The sequence below is a fragment of the Pipistrellus kuhlii genome, unplaced genomic scaffold (assembly GCF_014108245.1).
Source record: "Pipistrellus kuhlii isolate mPipKuh1 unplaced genomic scaffold, mPipKuh1.p scaffold_m20_p_9, whole genome shotgun sequence".
In the NCBI taxonomy this organism is placed as follows: Eukaryota; Metazoa; Chordata; class Mammalia; order Chiroptera; family Vespertilionidae; genus Pipistrellus; species Pipistrellus kuhlii.
This window is the reverse complement of record NW_023425595.1, coordinates 29,038,242-29,064,912: the sequence shown is the minus strand read 5'-3', so window position 1 is coordinate 29,064,912 and position 26,671 is coordinate 29,038,242. Positions and strand designations below refer to the sequence as shown.

Here is a 26,671-nt window from a genome sequence, read left to right as displayed (position 1 = left end):
AACATTCCATGCAAAGGGCATAGCATGTGCAAATGTCAGAAGGCAAGGGAGAGTCGGGCGTGTTTCTCGGGTGAGAGAAAGCAAGGGTGGCTGAGCTCGGTGACCGTGGGGAGAGGCAGGCGGATGCCAGAGCACACAGGACCGTGCAGGCCGCAGTGAGGGCTGTGGCTGGGCGGTTTGTGTGAAGGGACGTGGAGCAGAGATGTGACTTGGGATACACTGGGGGATCCGGTTTGTATTTTAAGAAAACGCCTCTAGCTGTGATGTGGTGCATGGTAAGCCGTGTTGCGAAAGGCGAGGCAGCTGAATGAAATTAGCTCGAGGGCTTGTCGTTATCAACCAGCACAAACCCCTCATTTAGCCAAGCCCAAGGGAGGCCCGAACCTCATGGCTGTTAGTGTTATGGCTGCTAGTGCAGCCTGATCTTGAACCCTGTTCTCTGTCTCCCAGTCTGGTTCTCCTTCCTCGCCTCTTCTGCCAAGTATGTAGGAAATTACTGGTTTAGAACCAGCAGAAATCCTGTTGCGCTCAGTCCCTGCTCGGCTTTGCGACGGGGGCATTGCAGCCACCAGAGAGCATGCTGAAGAGACGAGACGTTCTGGCAAAGGTTTGCGTCCATCGTCTTAAGCGTTTAAAAAGCCTCCTTAGGGAGATACGGGGTGGGACGGGGAACAGATAAAGAAGTACATCCCAGCACGTAGCCTTTATTTCCCCATATCCAAAATGAGGCTTTTTAACCGGAGGTCTTGCAGCTCTCATGTGCCTGGGGTGGTTGGCGCCCTGTCCCACCCACTAGGCAGAAGTGGCGCTGCACCTTGAGGAGACGTTCTCTCTGTGGAGGGACTGATTCTGGATGGGATGCCACATGAGAACGCCCTTGCTGTCCTGAGACCAGGCTGTGAGCTCTGCCTCCACGTATTGGGTATGTCTAATAGATAGTATCATCAGAGTCCCTTTGGTTTTCTCCACCTCAGAACTTATTGCCAAGATTCTCCTTTTTAAAAATCCCCTTTTTCTTCCTGGGCCCCCAAGCACTTGCCCTCAGTCTGGAAGAGAGAGCCCAGGCTCTTCTGCTGGCTTGGCCTTGGAGAGCCCAGCCTTCACTTAACCTTTCTAGTTTCATCATTTTACATCCACTCTGGTGGGCTCCCTCCCTTTTCTAGCTCAACCCCAGGGCCCGCCTTCTCTTCATCCGAGCCCCTCAAGGTCCTCCTTTCCCATCAGCCCCTTGCTGACCTCATCCCCTTAGTGGATGCCTCCACCAGGGCAGGTCTCCAGTCCTTCCTGCCTGCCCAGCTCACCCATGCTTCCTCAAGCCAAGATGGCTTGGAGAGCAGGTTTCTCTTAGCCGAGAGTTTTGAAGGTGGAAACACTGGCTCCTTCATTTTCCCATGCTGAGGGGGTGGTTCCAGAAGAAGAGATGCCTGAATGAGGTGTGACCTGGTGAGCAGTCTAGCAGCCCTTGCCCTTTGGCCAGACCAGGAGGGCAGTGCCTGGGAGTAAGACAGTATTTGGATGTTGGGGCAAGGAGGGAGATGCCCGTGGTCAGGGAGGCACAGAGCCTGGAGGGGAGGTATTTGCTCAGAAAAGAAACTTTGTCCAGTGGCCTTGGAATGGGGGGTGGACACTGCACCATTAGAGTAAAGAATATGCAGTTTCCCCCCCTAGCTGGTTCGGCTCAGTGGATAAAGTATTAGCCTGTGGACTGAGGGGTCTCAGGTTCAATTCTGGTCAAGGGCACATACCTCAGTTGCAGATTCAATCCCAGTTCTGGTTGGGGTATTGTGCGGGTGTCAACCAATCGATGTGCCTCTCACACACATCTATGTTTCTCTCTCATGTCTCTCCCCTTCCCTTCCACTCTCTGTAAAAATCAAAGTAAAAATATCCTTAGGTGAGGCTTAACAAGTAAACAAATAAAATATATGCAGTTTTAAGAAAGGCCTGGATGGAATCCTGGATTTGCCACACTCATCAGCTATATCATCTTAGGTGGGTAACCTCAGAAGCTGGAGTTTCTTCATCTATAACAGAAAGAAGACAAGTGCCTGCCACATACAGGTTTTGTGAGGCTCAAGTAAGATACTGTATGTAAAATGTTTAGCATAGTGCCATGAATATAGGAAACTTGCAATACAAGTTAACTGCTGTTCCCCATTACCAGGCAGGGGAATTTAAAGAGGGGATCTTTCTCTCATGCCTGTCTGATTTTTGGCTCTCAATCAGGTAGAAGGTCCAGGTAGTCCAAGAGTCACTGGACAGTTTATTTCTAATGCCTCAGAAGAGCTAAAAAAGTCAGAGCATACCCTCGACCCCCAACCTTAGCACCTGATGCTGCCCCTCTGTCTCCAGACGTGTTGTTAATAATGAGTCAGTGTGTCTATTGGAGTTGGTGAGATGAGGGGAGGCACCACTCAAAGAGGCTCCTGTTGTTTCTCTCCACTTGGATTTACTATCATCCCTTTATAAGATATCCAGCACATTTACAAATGCCACTTGTCCTATAGTTTAGTGCTGTGGTCCCTTATGCATCCACCTACAATCAAGATCCTTTAGCAGGAAGTAAGCTTATCCAAGGCTATGACTTAGGAAAAGATCCCGGTAAATGAAGTGCATTACTCTCACTCCAGATCCCCCCAGGATGATCAATTAGGAGTCTCCATATTTGTCACACCAACTCCTTGGTTGGAGAGCTTTTAGACAGACTGTCCTCAAGGTACCCTTTGTTTTCTGTGTTAGTTCTGGAAACCTGAATGTGTTCATTGTAGCTTCATGGATAGCCTATCAGTATTGGGGAGACTCTAAAGATGCTGTTCTCCCATTCTCCTAGGAAAGTTACTTTGTAGTTTTTAAGACTTGATCATTCAAGTGGCGATTCCACCTAAAGCCTCTCTTGTCCTTGGAAGGTGTATTGACTCATCCCTCCCTTCTGCCACTGCTGCTGGCTTAGGTACATCTCTATGGCAGTACTTGCCACATTGCCAGAAAGACTAGAGCTTTTTGATGGCAGGGATGAAAGCATTGGTTTAACACTCAGTGTGGTGCCTTGTAGGTGTTCAGGAATATTGACGTCATTCAATAAATAAATGAATAAAACACAATAATATGAACATTGGTCTAACCAAGCTATTTAATTTGCTTTATGAACTGTGCTTTGCTCTTCCATGAATGAGAGTAGGTAGATAAGAGACTCAATAAATTCCTGTTTTCTTTTTATTAGCTGGAAAACAAAGATTTAGAAACTTGACCCAACTAAAAAGAAGTAAGAAATGGTGGACCTTGAAAATGACTTCAGGTTTTATCACTGCACAGAATATAGTCAAACACTGCTGCAGTTAAATATTTTACCCATTGTTCTCCCTGCTTGATCTATAATAATAATAATCTGCTTCATGTTGATATTTACTTCTGTGTTGTTAACAATTACCTGAAAGAGAAGTTGGGGTGCTTCATTGGGCTGGAAAAAGTTTAGTTAATTCAGAAAGCAGGTCTGATTAAGCAAGTTTATGCTATATCTATAAAAGGCTAAGTTGACTCGCGCATGCACGATAAATATAAAGCTCTTGCTGGTGCCAATCACACACTTGCATTTTGACCTGTGAATTTGTCGATTGTGAATTTGGTTGACACTTCTATTATAGAGAAATAGCAAATAGCGATATTAAAATATTTCTTCTAATTAATTTCCTTTCAATGTGCACAAATCCATGCACTGGGCCACTAATTTATATATAATTGAAACCAAGAGGTGAGGGCATAAGAAGGTCAAGGTCAGAATCTCTTGGACTCCTGGTAGCTAAAGATCTGATTGCATGTCATTCACTACATTTTGAAGAAACTTTTAAAACTGTGTCAAGATAGTACATTGGCTTGGTTATTCTTTGCCTAAAAAAAGTGGAACTGGTCTGGGAACAACTGGTTTTGTAACAACTGCTAGATAGCTTTTAAGTCCTTAACCAGAGAATCTAGAGGAGGTTTTCCTATTTACAGGCTACACTCAGCGCTTGGTTCCCTTGGTGATGGGTAACCTGAGCCATTTAACAAGAACTGACTGTAGCTGCTATGACCAAAGTATTTTCATTCTTTATTTTTTGGTTGCCTTATTTTTAAGGTGTATATTTTTCAAGTACCCAAGTGTGAGTAGTGCCTTGGACGTGCCCCCTGTGTCCAGCAGTCGTGGCTTACTTGAAATTGGTTTTCTGAATTTGATTAGATCCCTTTGAGGAGACAGCCGAAATACTGCATGTTTTTGTTGTTGTTTCCTCATTCAGCTAGAAACACATGCCATCTATGTGTTTAGTGACTAAAGAAGGGAAAACCATCCCTAGACTTATCCAAGGCCAAGGCTTACCCAGTGTTGTGTCCAAAATCTCAGTATATTTTCAGGCAAGGAGCCATCATGTAATTTAAAATGATCCGATTGGTGGAGACAGCATAAATCGTGAGGTCAGGATCCTGAGGGAACTGGAATCTATAGCTTATTAGAAGCGCTAAGGGAAGTGACTGTTCACCTGGTGAAGACTGTAGACTTTGATATCAGCAAAAGGAGAGCAGGTGCATTTTTGAGGATCCCATGGCTGCAGTGCTGAGAAGCACCTGTGGCTCTGAACAATGACACATGATGGTGAGAACTGCCACACCGGGGATGTGACTGCGCTAGATGTTCCCCCGCACAGCACGTTTGCATACCAGATGACACCCTCATGGGACCCCTTGTCTGCCCCACTTGACCACTCTTGAGCCAGCTCTTTCCCCAGGGTCAGCAAAGGACAGTGCTGGTAGTAGCACGTCTCCGATCTCCAGGACATGTCCATCAAGGAATGCTGCAGCATCGCCCTCACCCAGCATCCCTGGGAGCATGAGCGAACAGAGCATTCATTCAGGGTGTGCTCTCCTGGCAGAGGCCAGCCAGGCTGTGACGAGTCCTGCTGCTGGGGATCAGATGGCCCCCAGCCATGGCATCAGGCACGCATCCCTCCCCCCCCCCCCCCCCCCCCGCACGCCGAACTCTGTAGAGACCTAACACGGCTCTCCCTTGGCCAAGCTGCTGTGGAGAAGCCAGGCCAGGAGGGAGCAAGTGGAATCTGACCAGCCATGCGGCCCAAGGGTGATCCTCAGAGGAGGCTGCCTGGGGCAATTTGGCTGGAAAGCATTATTTAGCCTAAATTTGGCCTGACTTCTGGACTGTAACAAATAATACTTCCAGTTTTACGATGGTTCATTACTAGCTATGGATAGTCTCACTGTACTCATTTCTAAACTTGCATGTAGCACACAGTACTTCGAGTATGTCGTAAAATTATTGTAAAGAAGGAAAATATGTGGCCTTTGAAGGTATGACTCAAAACACAGGCATCTGTTCAGGGACAGTGCAAACGTGAACCCGCCCTCCGCCCTCAGCGCTTGTGACACAGGCACCGTCCCAGTGCTCTCAGCCAGCGGTGGCGCTGTGCTGCCACCCGGGTCGCCTTCTGTCTTTTCCAGCCAGGAAGTATTTTGGTTGCTGCCCCCTAGGGTTGTTTGTGCAGACTTTTACAGATACGTCCTAGGCATCCTGACCAGAAACGTTGCCTTGTTTTGTTCTCTTACACAAAAAGAGTTCATTAAAACTGTCAGCACATGGGATGAACTGTTTCTAACTCTGCTTTGGTCCTTTTGGCTCAAACCAAGGCAATTTAACGATTCCCGTAGTTCCACAATCTTTTCGAAACTGTTTATATCACACAGAGGAAATATCAGAGCATCCTGCTATAAAGAGCACGCTGCACTTGCATTCCCACGAGTCTTTGTGCGTAATGATCTAAGCAGGGGTCCTCAAACTTTTTAAAGTGGGGGCCAGATCACGGTCCCTCAGAGAGCTGGAGGGCCGGACTATATGAACTACTAATTCCTACTGTAACACCTCGGCTGCGCTCACTGCCCAAAAAACCTGGCGGGCCGGATAGACTCCTCTGCGGGCCGCATGTGGCCCGCGGGCTGTAGTTTGAAGACGCCTGAATGGACCGTCTGTGTCGCTCTGTGAGGTATGCTTTTCTCTATTTGAAGGATGGGACGTCTGAGATGAGGTGACCTTCCTGAGGTTACACATGGTTAGAGCCATTTCTTGCTGCCCTTGTTCTATAGAGAAGGCTTACCCCCCGAGGGGCCTGTTGCATCTTGTATCATCCCCTGCCTTTACTTTGTCATTCCCCTGCTCTATGTGCGAAATAAGAATGGAGGCCAACAGGTGGTGGCATTCATGCAGGGTGTGTTCTCCTGGCAGACCGAATGGCCCCCGGCCACCCATTCCACACACAAAGGAGACTGGGTGCCTTTCTTATCCCAGTCCATGCCACACAGACACACCCTGTGCCACAAAGCAGATTCCCTTTGGCCCTGGACGATAATCCTGGTTTTAACTGTAGCTGGCTCAGAGCTGACGATGTCATCTTCAGAACTGCCAGTTCAAGCAAGTCAGGCAACAGTGGGCAGAATTCCTTTGTAATTTATGTCCCAATAGTAGGAATTCTTTCTTGTATGCCTGTCGCCAAAGGAGTACACTTTAGTTGATAGATCGGTCTCCCTTTGAGATAAATGCATTAGCCTGGACTTTTGGTTGCAAGTAACAGAAACCCTGCTTGAACCAGTACAGGCCCAGAAGGGCCTAAAAGGAAGGGCTGGGCCATATCTCTGCCTTTAGACAGCGTGGACCAGGGATGAGAATGCCACCATCCTCTACATTTTCTTGACTTTCATATGTTTCTGTGCATGATGGCTTCATAACTGACCCCTTTTGCAAACCAGCTGCCTCCGTATGGTTATCGATAACCTCAGAACCTTCTGGCACCACTCACTACCATTTCCTGTTCCCATGTTTAAACATTCAGAGGGAAGATTCCAACCAGACATCCTCTAATAATCTCATCTCTAATTAAAATGCAGTCTTTCTCGCTGAAACCGGTTTGGCTCAGCGGTAGAGCGTCGGTCCCGGGTTCGATTCCAGTCAAGGGCATGTACACTGGTTGCGGGCATATCCCCGGTGGGGTGTTTGCAAGAGGCAGCTGGTCGATGTTTCTCTCTCATCGATGTTTCTAGTTCTCTATCCCTCTCCCTCCCACTCTGTAAAAAAACAATAAAATATATTTTAAAAAAATAAAAAAATAAAATGCAGTCTTTCTCAAGATATGGAAACATACTACTTTATTTCTTGAGTCTGCTAGCATCCAACTCTCAGTACATGAGGAATTTTCTAAGAATAATCTCCTTTTACGCTTACCCATGAGAGAGGTGGGGGGCAGGATTCAGTTGAGATTAGGCTAGTGACCTTGTATATAATAGTCTGAACTGCCCTTTATGAAGAGACTCTGGCCATGCTGGAACCTTGTTGGTCAGTCTACTCTCCATCCTCTCTCTCATTGCTCTCCAGTCACCGAGGCTGATTAACTATCATCATCAACTCCCTGACCCCCAACCATAGAACATCCTGTGCAGCTGCTATAGCAACCAGAAGTCTCTCCCTCCACTTAGCGATGGCTTTAAAAATAGCCCCACCTGTCCTTGCCAGTGTTGCTCAGTGATTGGAGCAGCGGCCCGTGCACCAAAGGGTCACAGGTTCGATTCCCAGTCAAGGACACATACGTGGGTTGTTGGTTCAATATCCAGCCCCAATCTGGGCACCTATGGAAAGCAATCAATCAATGTGTCTCTCCCTCTCTCTGCCCAGCTTCCTACCCCCCTTTCACTGTTTCTAAAAATCAACAGGAAAAATATCCTCTGGTAAAGAATAAAAATATATATATAGATCCCCACCTTACTCTGTGGACTGCTAAAGCTTGTGCATTAGGTCTGCCCAGCCTTAGCAATGATAGCATTTTGAGTCTTCTGGAAACAGACCCATAATCTGTAAGCCTTGAGACATTGTGCTGTCTCTGTTCTGGAGGAATCTAATCAACATCGCTTGTAAGGCCTGGGGAAGGCTTTGATCTGATAACTCTGAGCTATGCTTTACATTTGCCTCCAACAGATCTGGGTTTTAGAGGCTGAATTCCTTGCATTCAAGATTTTATCCAGCCTTGCCCTGGCTGGTGTGGCTTAGTTCATTGAGCGTCTGTTGCATCCACCAAAAGGTCACCAGTTTGATTCCTAGTTAAAGCACAGGCCCAGGCTGTGGAAATGGTCCTGTGGGGGATGTGCAGGAGGCAGCCAGTCAATGTTTCTCGCTTCCTCTCCATTTCCCATCCTCTCTCTCTAAAATCAATTTAAAAATATATTTTAAAAAGATTTTGCCCAGCCTCTTGAGAGCAAAGCTTTGATAGAGGCAAAGGTATTTAGCTTCAATAATGTTGACTAAGGTTCCTGAGGTATTGATAATGTATATATAAAGAGAATTCCCCATTCTAATTCAGTTCTGTGATACAAGAAAGGAAGCATGTTGTGCTGCGGCATTTCTTCAGTCGAAATGCAAGAGGACATGGAAATGTGCCTCTTAATCTCTTTACAGATCTCTTAATCCAGTGGTTTTCAACCTTTCTAGTGCCTTGACCCTTTAATACAGTTCCTCATGTTGTGGTAACCCTCAACCATAAAATTATTTTTGTTGCTACTTCATAACTGTAATTTTGCTACTGTTAATGAATCGTAATGTAAATATCTGTGTTTCCCCATGGTCTTAGGCTCCACAGGTTGAGAACTGCTGCTGTGGAGCCTAAGACCATCGGAAAACACAGATATTTACATTATGATTCATTCACAGTAGCAAAATTACAGTTATGAAGTAGCAATGAAAATAATTTTATGGTTGGGGTCATCACAACATGAGGAACTGTATTAAAGGGTCGTGGCATTAGAAAGGTTGAGAACTACTGTCTTAGTCCCTCACAGTATCCATAGGTAATTGGATTATACAATCAGAAGCTCTTACTGTGGGAAGTTTTGATGAGATGAATCATTTTTCCTCTGTCATATTTGTAGAAATAACCATCAAAACAGAAGAGGAAATTTGATCAAATAGATGAGTAACCCAGTTTAGTACATTAGTTGTCCAAGGGACAGGTCTAGCCTAGGGGCTACCATCATTGGTTGAATGAAAATGACCATTTTATTATTTATACTAGTGGCCCAGTGCATGAAATTCATGCACATTAAAATGGAATTAATTAGAGGAAATAGTTTAATATTGCTATTTGCCCTTTCTCTATAATAGAAGTATCAGAGATTTAAAAAAAAAAAAAAAGTAAAATGTATATGAAAATCTTCCTCCTGTCAGAATCTGGGGTGTGCCATGGGACTCAGAGCCAGGTCCCCACCCACCCTTGGCACCTCAAAATCACTCAGACTCACCTGGCCCCACCCCCATTGGGCGAGATCCAGACCCAGCTGGCCCCACCCTTGTCAAGCCCTGTCACAGGGGGGTGTGCAGCCTCAGTTCCCCTGTCAAGCCCCACAAGGCTAGAAGTACAGCCTCAGGTTCCCCAGCACATGTTGGATAGGGATCATACCCTCAGGTCCCCCTGCCCAGTGCTGGGGTGGGGGACATGGCCTGAGGTCCCTTGGCCTGGCTCCGCGGAGCGAGGTCTTAGATCCCCTGCCCCAGCCCAGTGCCAATCAGCCTCAGGTCCCTGCTGATTGCTCGTTAAGGCTCATTACAGGAACTCGGCCTATGCTGTGGGCACCGCCATCTTTTGTGATGGTGTGATGTTCAACTTGCATATTCCTCTTTATTAGATAGGATTCATCAATGGAATGAGCATTCTCAATAGCATAGAATAGGATAGAAATTCTCCTTAAAATACACTTGCCATCTCAGAGTGGGGAGGAATGGAAATTTAGGATGTAGCTTCCTTCCTAATTCAATTTGACTTTCTCTCATCTGTGGATAGCTGGCTTGCTTCTCTTAACCTGACTTCATACATGGAGCTGGGCAACCACTCTATCACTGACTTACCCAACAGAGAATATGTCCAAGAATTTTTAGAGACTCTCAAACCTAGAATCACTCAGGGACCCAGATATGTATGGTCTCAGTATTGATCCAAGAATTCTACTACTGCAGTTCCACTGATAGAATTAAGGAAGCATGCATACCCTCTGACAAAACAAGTTCTTCTTAAAGTAGGGCAAAACAGAGCTGTGTTCCAACCATGTCTTTTGAAACACATTTCTGAATAATTAGAGTGGCATTTACATAACCACGTGGCCTTTTATGCCTTGATAACATACCTGTTTTGCAATCCAAAAATGACAACAGGAAATGATTGAACTTGCTGCCCAATTACTACTCGAACAGGGAGTTATACATTTATATACCTCAACTCAAATCCTCACTTTGACTGATGGATGCTAGTATTCAACAAGATGATTCTAAGACCATCTTCTTGGCGCTGTTCTCAGACGCTTTCCAGGTTTTTCTTCAAGGGGAGGTGGCATTTTATTTTGGTCTGTGCTCTGCTGTTGATGGCAGTTTTGTTAAGATGTAAGTCTCATCTAGATTGTGAAGATATTGCTCTGTATTTCACCAAAAGCCACTTTTATCTGGGACATCTCTATTTCACTGGTGTTTAATATCTTCCAAAGGCTTGCTGGAGAACAGCGGTGTTTTGGGAAGACTGTATGAGAGGAAGATGCTAGAACAGTGATTTGGGATGTGGGAGGGACCTTTCTGCCATGAGCATCACTGTGGTCTGGGCCAGTGTGGCTGGCTGAGAGGCGATGTGCCCCTCAAGTCTGTTATGAGAGGAACAAAGTACCAGGCACCACTACTCTAGATTCTCAGACAGAGCTTCTAGACATTAAAGTACATTTTAATTACTCAAGAAAATAAACATTTTTTTTCCTAAGAAACTCAAATATTATGGTTAAGGTAAAAGATCATCCTTACCAAACCTCCCATCCCCAGCTTTTTGTCATCTAGACACTTCCCCAGAGCACTGTTAAGTCTTGTTATGTGACCTTCCAAATACTTATCTATTGATTTTCATATAGATAGCAACACCTATGGGGTTGTATAGTGTTGTTTTCTAGTACTACAATCTATTATGCATCTTGATATTTTAACTAATATGTCTTACATTTTTATAATCATCCACACATATGTACCTCGTGTTTTTTTTTTAATTTTATTGATTGGTTTATATGAGAGAGAGAGAGAGAGGGAGAAAGAAACGTCCATTTGTTGTTCCATTTTTTATGCATTCATTGGTTATTCTTATTTGTGCCCCGACAGGGGATCAAACCCACAACTTTGACATATCAGAACAACACTCTAACCTAGGGGTGTCGAACTCAATCAGAGAAGGGGCCAAAATCTAAAATCCAGCCTAAATCGCAGGCCGAATGGTTTACTGAACAGTCATAAACTGTCATTGTGATGGAAACGCAGCGGAGTGCAGTGATGACAGCGTGGTGCGGGCCACATTGCAAGGCCTGGCGGGACGGATTTGGCCCGCGGGCCTTGTGTTTGACACATGTGCTCTAACCAATTGTGCTATCCAACCAGGGCTTTACTTAATGTTTTAAAATGCTTCAAATCGTCTATAATAGGAATAACCCACAGTTTACTTAGCCACTCTTCCAATAATGGACATTTAGGGTCAGACAAAATTTTATTTAACTTAAAAACTTTATTGTAAGTCAATTTTCATTCAATCTTAATATATAAAGCAAAACTGGTATTTGATCTGCTCCTCAAGTAAGTTATAACAATAGAAAGCTTATCAATTTAGTACATGGTAATGTGGGCAAATTATCCATTTGTGCCTTGTTCATACACTTGTGCCTCAGTTCCTTTACCTGTAAAATGGGAATAAAAACAATGTCCATTTCACGGGCTTGTGGGAAGAAGCAAATGAGTTCATGTATGTCAGGTGCTCTCAACAGTGCCAGACACATGTGAACAGTACCTATATGCTTGCTATGTGTTTACAGCACTGTGCTTGGACCACATGGTATCGGTCTCCATAGACTTGCTTTGGCCTTTGGCCCATATTAACCCTTAACCTATTTAGAGGGCCTCACAGGAAAGCATGAGTTCTGGGCTTGGTTTACTGTGAAGGTATTATCATGGATGCTGTTTTTCCCATTTCACAATCTCTGTGAAAATAAGAGGCGTTCCTCCCTTCCTCGGTCGGGGATAGTTGTGCTTCTCCCAGGTAGTCACTGTGACATGACTGTACTGCTCTGTGCCTTTTTATTCATCACGCTCCCCTTTTCCATTGACTGCTAGGGTGGATTTGGATTTTTTTTTTTAATCTACTTCTAGTCTAGCATGTGCTGTAGATTCTATGGCATGCATGTTGTATATGAACTGAACTTACGATTGAAATCATCTTTCTTGGTCTTCCATTTTTTTTCATTTTTTTTTTTTTCAACTAGTGAACATAGCTGCCTCTGGGTGAGTGCACGGGTTGACCTTTTGTTGTGATGAAGAGCCTGCTGCACCCCTTTGGACTGAGGCACAGTTGGTGCCCCGACTTGCTGGAGCCTTGCAGGAATTTTCCCTTTGGTCTTCTCTCCTTCACCTCCTGCTGGAGAAGTGGCAGCTGCCCGTGCTGGGTGGCCCCGTGCACATGCCAACTTTGGCACTGGGTTGGACACGCAGAGCTTCACGTGGGTGCTGGGGTCCTTTTCTATTCTCCCCGGCCCCTGAACATCACCAACATGTCAGTTCTCTGACAGAGGAAGCTTTGACCCGCTGTTGAGAGTTATTTTTCTCTCTCTTCTTGTAAGACTCTGAGAAAAATGTAGGCTATAATTATATCCCTAAATACTAGTCAGAGAGCTTGACCATGTGAGGACTGGAATATGAATTAATGTAACAACAATAAACTGCCATCCACACAAAGAAGCCCTTTTGTGATTGTGAAAGCCCTTTGTTTATGGTGTGAAAGAGCTTCCATAACAATGAACAAGATGCAGACTGCAGAGAGCTGGTGCAAAAGGCAGTGGTGTGGCAGGGCCTTGGGCCCTGTCTGGCCTGAGCCTGGCACGGCCACCCTGGGAACTGGCCCCTGGGCTGGCCCTCCCACTGCATCTTCCACACAGCCCGTGCTTCTCTCCCAGCGTGACTCCTGCTTCAATGCAGAACGCTTGGTCCCTGTTTCTGTTCTAGGGCCCAGCCTGGCTCTGCCATCTGCCCTTTCCCACACCTCCCATCCCAGCGCACTGGGGAAGGGGTAGGAAGGAGGTGCCCTTTCTTAATGGAGGGGGGTTGGAAAGCCCATTCTGAAGGTTGGAATGTGGGGAAATGGGCTTTGGAGAAGGGAGCCGGATCCAGTCCCCTGCGCCTGGGCTCCTCACTGACCCTTTTGCACGATCATGACCTTCCTTTGGGCACAGGTAACATGTCTCATGAACCTTGGAGCTTTCATTTCTCTGGAGCAGCCCAGATCATGATCACCACTTCCTCATTTAGCAATCACACCTACTTTTTCAGACTGTCGGGCCCCTTGATGGCCGCTGGTGGGCCTCTGGTTTCGACCTTTCGTTCAGCACAGAGGAAGGGAGTGTTCGGTGGCATCGGGCCAGGTCTGTTGCATTAGCAGCTCCCTCACTCCTCCCTCCACACCCGGGTCAGACACACCCTGAAAGTCACTCCCGCTCCATCTCCAGCTCAGCGCATTTTATGAGCTTCTGCCTCTCCTCTGCCATTTCTAATCTTTTCCCTTTCCTCTGTTTTCCATGGTTTCTGGCTACTTTTCATTTACTGTTTTCTCTGCTTGTCCCTCTGAGAGCCCTCGGGGGTTATTTAGGTTCTCTTCAAGATGTTTAATCGTAGCTTGCTTCTCTCAGCTCTAGCTTTGTAGAAACACAGTGTGGCCTGGTTGGCGTGGCTCAGGGGTTGAGTGTCGACCCAGGAACCAAGAGGTCGCTGGTTTGATTCCCAAACAGGGAATCAACATGCTTGGGTTGTGGCTCAATCCCCAGTAGGGATTGTGCAGGAGGCAGCCGATCTATGAGAGTTTCTCTCTCATTGGTGTTTCTATCTCTCTATCCCTTTTCCTCCCTCTATTTCTAAAAATTAATAAAAATATAGGTTAAAAAAACAAACTAGCATACACAGTGTGCCAGCCTGGCTGCCAGAGCCATAATCAGGGGTGGGAATGACCATCTCTGGAACAGATATGTGAGTAGGTGAAGGACCTTGCAGTTGGCATCCCTGTCCTCCATGTTCACTGTGAGGTTCAGGACGGACCTCCATGCTGGGAGGTGTGCCTTGGCTCTGGTGAAGCCTGACGTGAGAGTTCAGAGATTCCAAGATCTCTGCAGGAGTTGTTCCCACATAGTTCCTTAGCGAATGGTATGAGCTTCCCGGGCTCCTCACAGAGTAGAACCCCATTGCTGTTGGTGCCTCTGGCAGGTTGTGCCTCCAGCTAGACCAGACCCAACACATCCAGTCAAGTCAGGCACCACTGGGTCTGGAGCTCCACGGAGGCCTTCCTGGCCAAGGGTGAGGTCACCTGAGGGGGTGGTTTTGCCAACTTTCAAAACATACCCGTCACCAGTATCTGGTCACGTTCTCTTTGTCGTAGTTGGAATCCTCTGGTTTCCTGTTCAGGTGGGTGGTTTTGCACATATAAACAGTGCAACTGTCCACACAAATTGCATACTTCATTTGGAAGTTGGTAAGATGTTTTTCTCATCTTTCAAGTACATCCTTTTTCTTTTCCCTCTTCTCTTTAGTCCCAGGTAAATCACCACGGTGCTGCTAATAATGAAACATACCAGGAACGCCTGGCACGTCTAGAAGGAGACAAGGAGTCCCTCATATTACAGGTGGGTTCTTTTTGGCGGGAATCGCATATCCTATCGCCTCCAACTCTGCAGCTGCCCTAAGTGGGAGAGAAAGCACAGGGATTCTCTCTGTTGGGTTTATTTTGCTCCCAAACTAAATGTTTTTAGAAAGACGTTTCCTGAAACACAGCAGAAAGTAACTGGGGGCACAATTTCACTCTGGACTTGGCTTTGGGGGACTGTGAATGTGTTCATTTATCCACCATGGACTACCAAGCACCCGCCTCCATATGCTGGAAGCTCTGTGGCCAGGCTGGTTAACGGGGCCTTACCTTCTAGGAGCCCAGGAGTCTTGCACAGATGATAAACGGCGTCTTCATGTCACTAGTGAAACAGCCATGACTGATCCGGGCCTAAGGGTGCATGTTAATGGGATCAGGCCCAAATAATCTGGAGGTGGATACAGACTGAACCTTTAAAGCCAGACCCCTTAGATGGTAACATGGGGTAATAAGCCTTTGATGACTCTCTTGCTTCAAAGAGAGGAACTCCAAAACTCTTCCTGGAGATAGTCGAAGGAACACTTTCAGTTCTGAAAGCGAACATTCCTCGGTAGGACAGAAAGGTGAGCATTCTTGTGGGAGGCCTATGGCTGTGGCAGGGGCTCTCCGCTCTGCTAGCCCTCAGCTGCACAGATCAAGCAGCAAGCTCTGGTGTGCATTGATGTTTGGAGAATAATAGGATTCATGTCCGAATCTTAGTTTTTTATAAGACTTGAAGGGTGCTGGACAAGACTGGTAGTGGAATGGAGGAGGGGGCATGTAGGGTTCTGAGCCTCCCTCCCCGCATCCCTCCCCACTCCCAGACTGTGAGCGTTAGCCTGGAGCCCTGGAGTTAGCACTAGAGTTAAGAGGCTGCAGTATGTTTGTTTGTTTCTAAATCTTATTTTACCTTATTAATTTTATGCATTACACTTCATTTTATGAATGTGAGAATAATAAATGATTACTTTAGAAACTTTGGGATAGCAAAAAGAATTTAACATTTTGGCCTTTTGTCCCAGCCTTTTTTTATCCTGTCCTACCCCATCTTAAATAATTAAGCTCAAACCAATTATACAGTTACACAGGTTTTTTCCCCCCTTTACTTCATTGATTTGGTTCATTAAATATATTTGAGTGCATCCAGCTTGGCAGACACTGGCTGCAGGTGCTGGGGAAGCAGGAGCAAAGGAAACAGATTAAGCCAGTCCCTGCACTCAAGCTTCCATTCGTGTGTGTGTGTGTGTGTGTGTGTGTGTGTGTGCATAGACAATAAACCAATACACAGAATGCTTCCGGTGGTGATACATACTATGGAGAAAAAGAGAGCAGGGTAAGGACTGTGTAGTCAGGCTAGACCGCCCCTGCCAGGAGGACACCTGACTGGAGTTAGCAGGGAGCTACTTGGTGGCTGGAGAAAAGCACATTCCAGGCCAAGGAAGTGGCGGGTTCAGCATGGGCCCTGGGGTAGGGCTGTGCTCAGTGTGTGGGACAGAACAGGAAGGGGCCATATTACTTTAATTGGTGACCTGCAGGGAGGCCAGTTGGGAACTGCCTTCAGAAAGAAACAGAGGCCAGATTATATAGCCCATTAGAGCACAGACGTTTTGAGGAATGTGTAATTTGAAATGCCATCCCAATGAGATGATTATTGAAAGAGTGTCCAGTTTAAAATTTTATAGCAAACACTATGAAATTGCAAACTTTTGAACCAGAAACCTTCATGGCTGACATAACACATTCCTAGTTAGTGGATTGATTACATTTTAATAAAAGTCCTGTGTGATCATCTCTTTGATGTGCATGTTGTCGTTTTGTGTGTGTGTGTGTGTGTGTGTGTGTTTTAAAAAAAACTTCCAAATTCTTGTTTAAATAATTGTAACACAATTGGAAACCTGCTTATTAGGAAAGTCACAAGTGGATCCCGGCGATTTCTGTTCTGCCTGGAGCCTGTGGACAGACTCAGAGCTGCTCTCCCATCATCACCGCTGTCGGGTGGCCCCATGGGGTCCATTCCCAGCATAGCGAGGCCTCTTACTTAGACAGAATTCTTTGAAGCCCTTGGCCCATCTTTTCCTGGGTTTACTTGTAGAAGAACAAGGGGAATCGCACAGAATCAAATACTTTATTCCCAGGATTAGTTAAAAACAAAAAACAAAATTGTTTATCTCTTCATTAGAGTTCTGAAGGCAAGGCATTTCTTTTCTTTTTTAACCTCTGTATCTCCCAGTGTCTAAAATCATGCCTGGCATGTAGTAGGAGCTCAAAAATATTTGTTTTTATTACATAAAGGTTCCATTCTAAGATCTCTATACCTCTAATGATGTCCTAATTTCCTACACCTCTCCATTCATAATTCTGAGCAGGTAGTGTGGTTCCTCAGGACCCTGCAGCCCTGTGTGTCTTGAGTCAGACGTGCAGCTGAGCTAGGAGCTATGGAACGCTACAGACCACATGTCATTCCTTAGGGCAGTGTTTCCCAAACTTTTGACATACGTGTACCCCTTCTATAATTTTCGTAACGCTGAGTACCCCTCGTACTCATGAGAACGTAGAATTAGGCGCAGCTAAGCACAGTGCAGTGCGTATCCCCACCAAACTCCGGTGCTACACGTACCCCCACCAAACTCTTCCCGTACCCCTGGGGGTACACGTACCACACTTTGGGAAACACTGCCTTAGGGTACCACCTGTGCATGGCCCCAAGGCACAGGGCGTGGTGCAGGCTTTAGGTGTTAATCCTCAGAGCCAGATTAACTGGAACACATCCTTCCCAGCAGCAACTCTGGGAGCCAGGCCCAAAGACCACCTCCTGGAATCCTACCCTTTTGAAAGGAGAGGTAGTACTTGAAAAGGCCAGACTGATGATGCTGTTAGGCAGTAAAGATTCAGAAACAAAAAGCCCCACAAAAGTTTATGTTTAAAATGGGTCTGGTTAACAGAAGGTGCTCATTTTTTGGATTATAATTGAAATGTTAGCACGCCATGCCTCAATATGTTTCCATAATTCATTAATCACTCTGGACCATCAAAATGGAAAGCTTAAAGCAGCCTATATTAATTTAGACTCCTTCCTCTGTAAGGGGAGCTTTATAATTCATGAAGTTCATTTAAACACTCCTGAATGAATTCACATGAACGCTTTCCTGCTCCAGCTCTTGTTCCTGTACAGGCTGAGAAGCCATGTAGGATCATCTAGGTGTAAACAGCAATGACTCAGCCATTACTGAAAAGCCAAATGGGTCTAACGGATCTCCATTTACCAGGCACTGATTGCTTTGTTTTGGGGAGGTCACCCATTCCATTTCTTCACCTTTCTGGTCTGAGGCACTTGCTAGTTAAGAAAAAGAAACAAAAAGAAATGGATCCTAGGGCAGTTTGCTAACATAGCAGGAAAAAAAAAAAATCCTTTCCGTATATATTTAGGGTATTAATTTAAATAGTTCATTAAAATTGTATTTTTCCAATTAATTCCACTAAATATTTTCAGTGTTTTCCAGAAAGATGCCCTGTTTCCCTGCCACTGTATGTGCAGTGTGGCTTGTGGATATTTATGACTTAAGAGTCATGTTTTGGCCTGTGAAGCACAAAACCCTTTCTGGAGCCAAGTTTTGTCAGTGCTAATGCATGCCCTTTGCGTCCCACATTCCTTAATCGCTTCAGAACACTCGCCTGATAGGTGAGCAGCCCTCACACCCTATGAGAGAGGTGAGGTCATTGGTTAGTCTCCACACAGCTTGGTCTGCTCTTCCACGTGAGGTGGCAGGAACCCAGGCAAGCCAGCCTGCTGTGCTGTGCTGTGCCTGGAGGTCGGGGCTGCCAGAGGGATCTCTGAAAGAGGAATAAGAGCCAGGGTTCAGCCCAGAGGCAGCTCTTGTGACCGCTGCGCTGGGTGTTTTTCTCTTGAGCCTGTCAAGAGCAGGAAACGCGACCGAGGCTATTGAGACAGCTGAGACTCCCTGGCCAGGTAAGAAACCGGGAGTTTCCTTCATCCAGAACTCTTCCCCGACCTGCCTGCACCCATTAAGCCGAAAAGCCAGTCTTCCTATGTAAGGAGCTGTGGCTACAGGGCTCACCTCCGGGGGGAGCCATTCCTGCCCCTCCCTCCACTACCGCTGCTTTATTTCCCCCAGCAGGTGAGTGTCCTCACAGACCAAGTGGAAGCCCAAGGAGAGAAGATTCGGGACCTGGAGGTGTGTCTGGAAGGACACCAGGTGAAGCTCAATGCTGCTGAAGAGATGCTTCAACAGGTAAGGGCGGACGGGGCTGAAGGCCCTGGGGTTCTAGTGTTCAAGCCCCTTTCTGTGTCAGGGTTAAGGCTCCTGCTTTCCCATCCTCCCTGGAGGTGGGATTGGCTGCTCAGTGTGTGGTGTTGATTCAGCAGGTGAAACCAGCTGGAACATTGAGCACTGCAGAGCAGGAGGGAGGTGGGGCGGGAGAGGGAGGAGCGGGGGCTGGTCGGCCATGAATAACCTGTTGGGCTGGTTAGACAGATTCCCAGGCAGCACTTTCTCCTGGTCTGATTCAGGGAAGGAGCTCTCTGTTGGCAAAGTCACCCTCATACTATCACGTGAACCCCAGCTTGACTGCAGGTAGCATGTGGGGTTTTAGAAAGCCAGTCGGTTAGCATATCTTTGTGCCCGTTTCCCAATTCTTCCCCTCCACACGCTTGTGTAGTCTTTGATGAAATGTATTGCATAAATAATATTTTAATATAATTTAATATACACCAAGATGAAAAATAAAATTAGCTGTTCTCCTCCCAGTCAAATAAATCTCTGAAATGTCTTCTCCTTATTTTCTTTTGGTCCTTCTTGTTACGTGTACATATAATTTGCAGAATTCTATTCACCATGCAGTGTAGTCCTAGGATTTTGTATGCTTCACATCATAGGTGTTCCCCCCCTTCCCCCCCGCTTCTTTAAATTTGTCTGTGGAGTTGTCCTTACTGTCATTTATAAATATGTGAAAGTATCATAATTAATTGACTCTTCTACTCTTGAACAGTTTTAACTTATTGTAAATAGTGAGCTATGATTTTTTAGAAAGAATATTGAATTTTTATCAAAAGTCTTTTTAGAACCTATTGAGGAGCTATTTAGAATTTTACTTTATGAAATATATTAATACAGCTACTTAATAGGTTTCCTTAGCTTGCATCCTTCTTGCATTTTCAGTTACTTTGAGAACTAAATCATGACTAAAGTTTATGGGCGAATGCTTTGCAGCTCCTGGTATTGCTCTGGCATATAAAAGGTTCTCAGGTGCTTGCTGATTAAACAAGGAAAGTCAGTTCCTTCATATGAGGGGGTTTGATTAGATGACCACTGGCAATCTTTCCCTCAGAGCTCTGTTTTTTTATCAGCATAAAATTAAAATTGTTCAGAGGCTTAGACTCTGACCTTTGGTCTCAGGATAAACCTCTCAGCTCCCAGGTGTCTCCAGCGTTGTTTGAGTGTGTTTTGAAACGCTTTTTAAAAAGTCAAATGGCTTTATAAAAAAAATGAGTTCCAGCAGCTCGCAGGCTGTTCCTAATTTGTTATTTTTTTCATTGCTGATGAATAAGTTACCACATTCTTGGCCCCATTCGATTTTCTCTTTCAATTGTGTGCCATTTCTCTTGTTCATCCTACTCCCGGAAAATCTGAGGAGTGATAGAAGTTGAGTCTTTCTATTTTTTTCTATTTATTAAAAAGTTTTGACTTTTTCCTTTAAAAAACCAAGAAAGACCAGTTGGTGTGGTTCAGTGGCTGAACGTTGACCTATGAACCAGGAGGTCATGGTTCAATTCCCGGTCATAGCATATGCTCGGGTTGTGGGCTCAGCCCCCAGTTTGGAGCATGCAGGAGGCAGCGGATCAATGATTCTCTCTCATCATTGATGTTTCTGACTCTCCCTCCACCTTCCTCTATGAAATCAGTAAAATGTATTTTAAAAAATAAAAATAAAAATCCAGGAAAGAAAATAGACTGATAGAAAAATCTCAAATGGCAGAAAAGCATTTTCACAAAGAGTACGTAGAACAACCCACTAGGTTGTCTTTTCAAGGCTGCACAAGGTGTGGTTGAGTATGGGGCTGAGGCGGGAAGACTATGGAATATTATTTAAAAAAATAATACAAACAAACAAAAGAGTTAAAAAAAAAAAACAGAGAAAGAAAATTTGGACGTGGAAGGGAACTTGTCATGAAATTGTCAGGAGGAGGGTGTTTTAGGAAGGCAGGGCCTGGCAGGTAACCAGGCCTCGGAGGTCATGGCTGCAGTGAGGCCCCTGAGTTCTCTGCAGCCGCCGCAGCTGCTCTTCCAGGACTGCCCTGCACCCCTCTCTGTGGCGGTGCTTCTGCTTCCTCATCAGAGTCTCCATCTAAGCCACATGTGTCAAACACAAGGCCCTCGGGCCAAATCCGTCCCGCCAGGCCTTGCAATGTGGCCCGCACCGCGCTGTCATCACTGCACTCCGCTGTGTTTCCATCACAATGACAGTTTATGACTGTTCAGTAAACCATTCGGCCCGCGATTTAGGCTGGATTTTAGATTTTGGCCCCTTCTCTGATTGAGTTCAACACCCCTAATCTAAGCAGTCACGCTGGTTCCCAGCACCACCCCAGGGAGTCTGTCTTGTCTGTCTATAGACTGGGTTTTAGAGTTTTGAAAAAGTCTTAAGCTCAGTCCCCCTGTATGTCCAGGGTATTCTGAATCTTTCTTGTGTGCTATGGGTTTGGTGACAGGCACGTGGTTTGCATGTTCCAACGGGGTGGATGCTTCGGCTTGGTATCTTTTGGAGTATAGTTCTTATTAGCCACCTCTAGGGTTTAAAGATATTCCTGAATTTACCCATGACTCCCCCTCATAGCTTTCATTGCATTCTTTCAGGAGTAAAATGAAAGGAGTGTGAAATACTCCTTCCTTGGCAAATTCTGGGTTCATGTCTTAGGACGCATGTGCACCTCAGCTCTCACTCCTGTGTTTGCTGGACATGGTGGCGCCTGAGCTTGAGATCGTTGAGTTCCCCGCTCCAAATCCCAAACTGAAAGTTCAAGCTTTCCCGAAATCTGCTGCATGCTGACTGAAAAGACACTTCATTCGTGCAGCACGGCTCTGAGGCGATGCCGTTGGTGGCTTGGAGTAAGCACATGTATCTTCTGAGCTGGGGGCAGGAGAGACTTGCCTCATTTATTGTGTTAGCCTGAACTGCAGGGCCCTCGGTTTCTGGTGATAGGAGCAAGAATGACTCATGGCCTTGAGGCAGAGAACAGAGGCAAACAATTGCCCATTTCTTCCAGTCCTCAGAAACCATCCTTGCCCTGAGCCAGCCTGGCCTCCTGCTCCAAGGCCTGCGGAGCTCTGAACAGTTTCTTTCACAGTCGTAGGCTGGGGCCTCCTGACTGCCCTTGGCACTGCTCCCCGGGGGCATGCTGTTCCGGCACACTGAGTGTGTCCCGCTAAAGGAGGCAGCTGCTACTCAACTCTGGCTGCCCGTGTGGGCCCTGTGTTGCTAGATAGTCCCATTTCTTACAAGTAGCTGGACATCCAGATTTAAAGATAAGTTTCTGTTTTTAAAATGACTAATTTAAATGGGGGGGGGGGGGGGCAGGAAATACTGTTAGAACCACATGCTACTTGTGGCTAAGCCTGGCCCACAGACCTCTAATCTGCAACCTCCGCTCCAGACTTTGTCCCCTCCACTGGCTGGAATAGCACTCAGGGGACTCAAGGAGACCCCAAGCAGCACAGGCCAGCTCCTGTGCTTACAGGGGCTGCAAATCCCCTCTGAGCTCTCTCTCCCCTCAGCTGTTCTCCTGACCAAAAACAGCCTCCCTCCTGGGGCCCAAGAGGAAGGAAGAGTGTTCCCCACCTAACTCATGAGCCACGCCCCAATCAGTCTGGCCCGGCCCAGCCCAGCCCAGCCCCTGCTAAATCCTGATCTCTCATTCCCATCTGTTTTCTTTTCTGCATTAATCCATCCAGTCTCCAGAAATCAGAAAAAGAGAACATGAAGACCTTGGGGTTAGATGGGCCAACCAGGACCAAACAGAATCAGCATAGGGCCTGTCCACAAGGGCAACACATAGATTATTTACACAAGTTAAAGCTAATTATTACTTGTCTGCAACCCGATGCAGGCTGGGAACCAGACAGCTGCAGCATCTCTTGGGACTGACTAGGAAGCACCTACTCAGATATAGTCTCAGACTCCCTGAGCATATCTGGATTTTCTGGGGAACCTTCCCCATTAGGAAGAGACATTTCCCAGGAAATGTACAACTGGGTCTTCAAGGGGCCATAGCCCAGACCAGTTTTCACAGATCTGGGATGGTCTGGGTACAGAGTTCACGGGGCTGACCCTTGCCCTTTGTTCCCTGAGCAGGTCAAAGCATTGTCCAGCTGCACCTCTGAGTGCTGCACACGGGGCTGTGCCAGTTCCAGGCCCAAAATAGCACCTTGGGAACATAGGCGTGGGCTAGTGCCCCCCTCCTGTGACCTGCTTCACTGGCAAGAAAATCTCTGTGTCACAGGGAGCATTCCCCATGGTCTGTTGATGTAGTTGAGGTCCCTGGTGGCTTTCTCTGAAGTAGCCTCCGGGGTTCTCTGGAGTCCAGAAGGTTCCTGCACAGCAAGCTCCTCTGCCTCCCCCATGGACTCTCTCTAGAGGGGACGATCTCAGGAAAGAAGCTGATGCTCTTCACTGGGTAAGAGGTTTTGATAGAGCTGGCAGCCAAACTCGGCACTTTGCAGAAACTGGCCATCTATGATGTCATCGGGGCCAAGAGCAGAAGCGATGTTCAGTGTCAAAAAGAAGACAGAGGAGGAAAGCCAAGTGGAGAAGACGAAAGGGTGCAGGTCTTGTGAGGACATAACCCAGCTGTGGGGAAACCTTGAAGGCCACCAGGCTCTGACTCAGTCCTCCTGCCTGACCTAGAGCTCCAGGTACTAGCAGCCTTATTGTTTTGGCTGCCTTTTAGGAGAGGTGCAGAGAGTGACAGATTTAGGGGACTGGGAGTCAAGGGCCATGACTTTCTGTAGGTTCACCACTTGTTGTTAATCTGGAAAAGTCAGTGAACCTGTTTTTTATTTACAGGGAATGGGGTGGCAATATGGACTCGGTGTTGCCTACCTCTTACAGCAGTGTTTCCCAAACCTCTCTCATGATGAGAATCACCTGGTGGAGTTGTTAAACTACAGATTCCTGAATCCCAACTAAGAAGTGCTAAACTAGAATTTTTGGGAATATATAGGTAAAATTGCTCTAAGCTTAGAGCACTAGTTAAGTATACAACTTTACCTATATGTTCCCAAAAATTCTAGTTTAGCACTTCTTAGTTGGGATTCAGGAATCTGTAGTTTAACAACTCCACCAGGTGATTCTCATCATGAGAGAGGTTTGGGAAACACTGTCTTACAGCCACTGTACCATTATTCCCGTTTTGTTAAAACTGAGCACAATGGTCTGTGAGTCAAGACACTGAGCAGAGGACACGGGGCCTGAGACACAGGCCCGGCTCCTGCCTTGAGGCGACTGAGGGAGCAGTGTGCCCAGACGTGTGAGCCCAGCAAAGCCTCCAAGGTCCCGCTGACCGATTTTCCCAAAGCACCTTGAAGGGGGTATTTCTGTCTCAAAAAGAACATTAAGGTGAGCCATGGACAAGGTCCTGTGCGGCCCAGGTCTGTCTGGGGAGGCGAGACACCGGAGTCATGAGTGAAGAAAACAGGGATTTTGACAGTTATTCCCGAAAATCCCCCAGGAGGTTATGAGGCAGAAGTAACTGAGTTCCTCTAGTTTTTCATTTGCCGTTGGCTCTCCGGGCCACGGTGTGAAGTAGGCACTATCCCCCTTGTGGCAGATCAGGGAGCACAGGTTGTGAGAGAGGATTTCAGCAGCAGGGACTGATCAGGATCCAACTCGGGTGAACGGCAAGCAGCTCTCTGCACCGTGTTGATCATGCACGAGGCTCCCGGCAGGGCCTGGGCCTCTTATTCCAAAGGGCAAAGGACGCATTTTCCCTTTCATGTCTTTTCGAGCCGTCCTTGCCTTCCGGTTTCAGATTGCTGGCCTGGCCCAGTCCTTGTCGCCAATCAGTATAACTCCTGGGTAGTGTTCCACACTTAAAGACGGAGGTAATTGTTTCAAGATGTAGCCCTTGAAGGAGAGAACCAGTTGAAAGGCAAATTCTTTTTATCAGCTCTGGTCAGAAACAGCTTTGGAAACAGGAAGTGACGATTTGCTCTGAGATGTCAGCTTTTTTTTCATCTCCAAGAAAGGAGATGTACCGCCCTTCTGGAAGAAATTACTGGTGGTTGTGAAATGAGAGGGGGGAGTGATCGTTTTGTCCACTGGTTTTTCTTAAAGTTTCATTACCCAGTTTTATGGTCCTTCAGAGTAAGAAAAACAAAACACCCGCCTCCCTATCCCTTTGCTTGCTCGTTTACACAGGTTGAAACAATTGGGAGAGCAGAAGCCAGGGCTGCATATGAAGTCTGCCTGCTAGTCTCCAGCCCTCTCTCTGTCCCTCTCCACCCCTCCCCTGACATTACTGTGACTGCATGACCCCAAGAGATTCCCTGCAGGCCTTGCCCCGCAGGTCTGAGCAGAGGCCAAGCCTTGGTTCTCCAGATGAGCAGGCTGGATCCAGAGATAGATAATCCCCAGTCTTGGACTTGAGAGCTAAGGCAACCAAGACTTTTTCTTAAGGGGGAGACAATAAAGCCATCAAAGGAGAAGGAGAAGAAAAAAGAAAGGTCAGAAAACCCAAAAGGAAGTGGCAAGAAGTAGCCTGCACTGATGAATGGAGGAAGGGAGAGTCAGTGGGAGCTGAAATGTGTAAGTTACATCTGAAACTGTCCCCAGAAGCACAGTGTTTCTGTGTCCTACCTGGTGGAGGCAGGCATCCTATCAAGAAGTGACAGGCAAGTGAGGAAGAAGAGGCAGCAGGGCAGATCATTCTTTCTAGAGCTTGGGGAGGGAGGAGACAGACAGACAGACGGCATTCACACACCACCACACAGAGCAGGCACTGGCCTGGTGAGCGCTCACAGGAGTCGGTGGTGGTTGCTCGAGGGGAAGGCCAGGTCAGGGGGGGAAGGTTCTTTCAAATGTCAGAAATCTGATCATGTTTCTAGCCGGAGAAATAGAGGCTGATGGTGAGGGAGAGATTAAATGCCTGTCAGAGTGGATGATTAATGGGCCTATCCTAGAGTAGCACAGACTTGCTGGGAACTTCCTGGAAGGCAGCACAGAGGTGAAGGAGAGCCTAGGACCATGTGAGCAGGCGTCATTCCCGAGTTACCAGCCGGAGGGAGGAACAGGACCAGAGGGCAGGGAACAAAGGCAAATGCCACCGGTTGACCAGGACGGAGTCTGAAGTCGCATGGAGCCGGGTGAGGATGGCATGAAGGGTGTAGAGACTGAGAAGTGGTCAGCAACAGGAAGGTGAGTCCGATGGGGCAGTTCAGGAGCCAACTCTGCAATCGCTGTGTTTTTTAACGTGTGCTTTTTATGTGCAACCTAGAAACTTACTGCTCTGGGGGACAGTTCTTAAAGGTGGAAGGGCCTGACTGAGGAGTTGGCTCTGTGCAGTCCTCCCAGACTAACCTTGGAAAGGATGTATGGCTGGCTTTCTCTAAGACCTGGATGTAAGATGTATGAATGAGAGATGATTCTGGGAAGCTTTGAAATAGAAAAGATGTAAGTTCAATGAGTGATCAGATAATTAAAAAAACATTTCCAGTAAATATGAGGAGAGGTTATTTGAGGAGAGGAGGGGGAAAGGGTGGGGTTTAGGGATTGAGGAGAATGGAAAAGATTTGGAATGTTCTCTGAAAGGAACCAGCCAGAGATGAATAGAAATTTTGCCAGGCAGTATTGGAAGATCAGCTGTAATTAAATAGCAGCAGCTGTAATTAAATAGCATACATTCGCATGGAAAC

The 26,671-nt window shown here is 46.6% G+C and overlaps 1 protein-coding gene across 3 annotated transcripts in view; it reads left to right on the top strand.

Annotated features, from left to right (window-relative positions):
- Positions 1 to 26,671, top strand: part of PPFIBP2 (PPFIA binding protein 2) — a 129,974-nt gene that overhangs the window by 57,408 nt on the left and 45,895 nt on the right. For all 3 annotated transcript variants that reach the window (XM_036426660.2, XM_045577976.1, XM_045577977.1), the window contains exons 4-5: positions 14,656 to 14,748; positions 18,884 to 18,997. In XM_036426660.2, the coding sequence (XP_036282553.1) occupies positions 14,656 to 14,748; positions 18,884 to 18,997 (207 nt within the window). The remainder of the gene's footprint in view (positions 1 to 14,655; positions 14,749 to 18,883; positions 18,998 to 26,671) is intronic.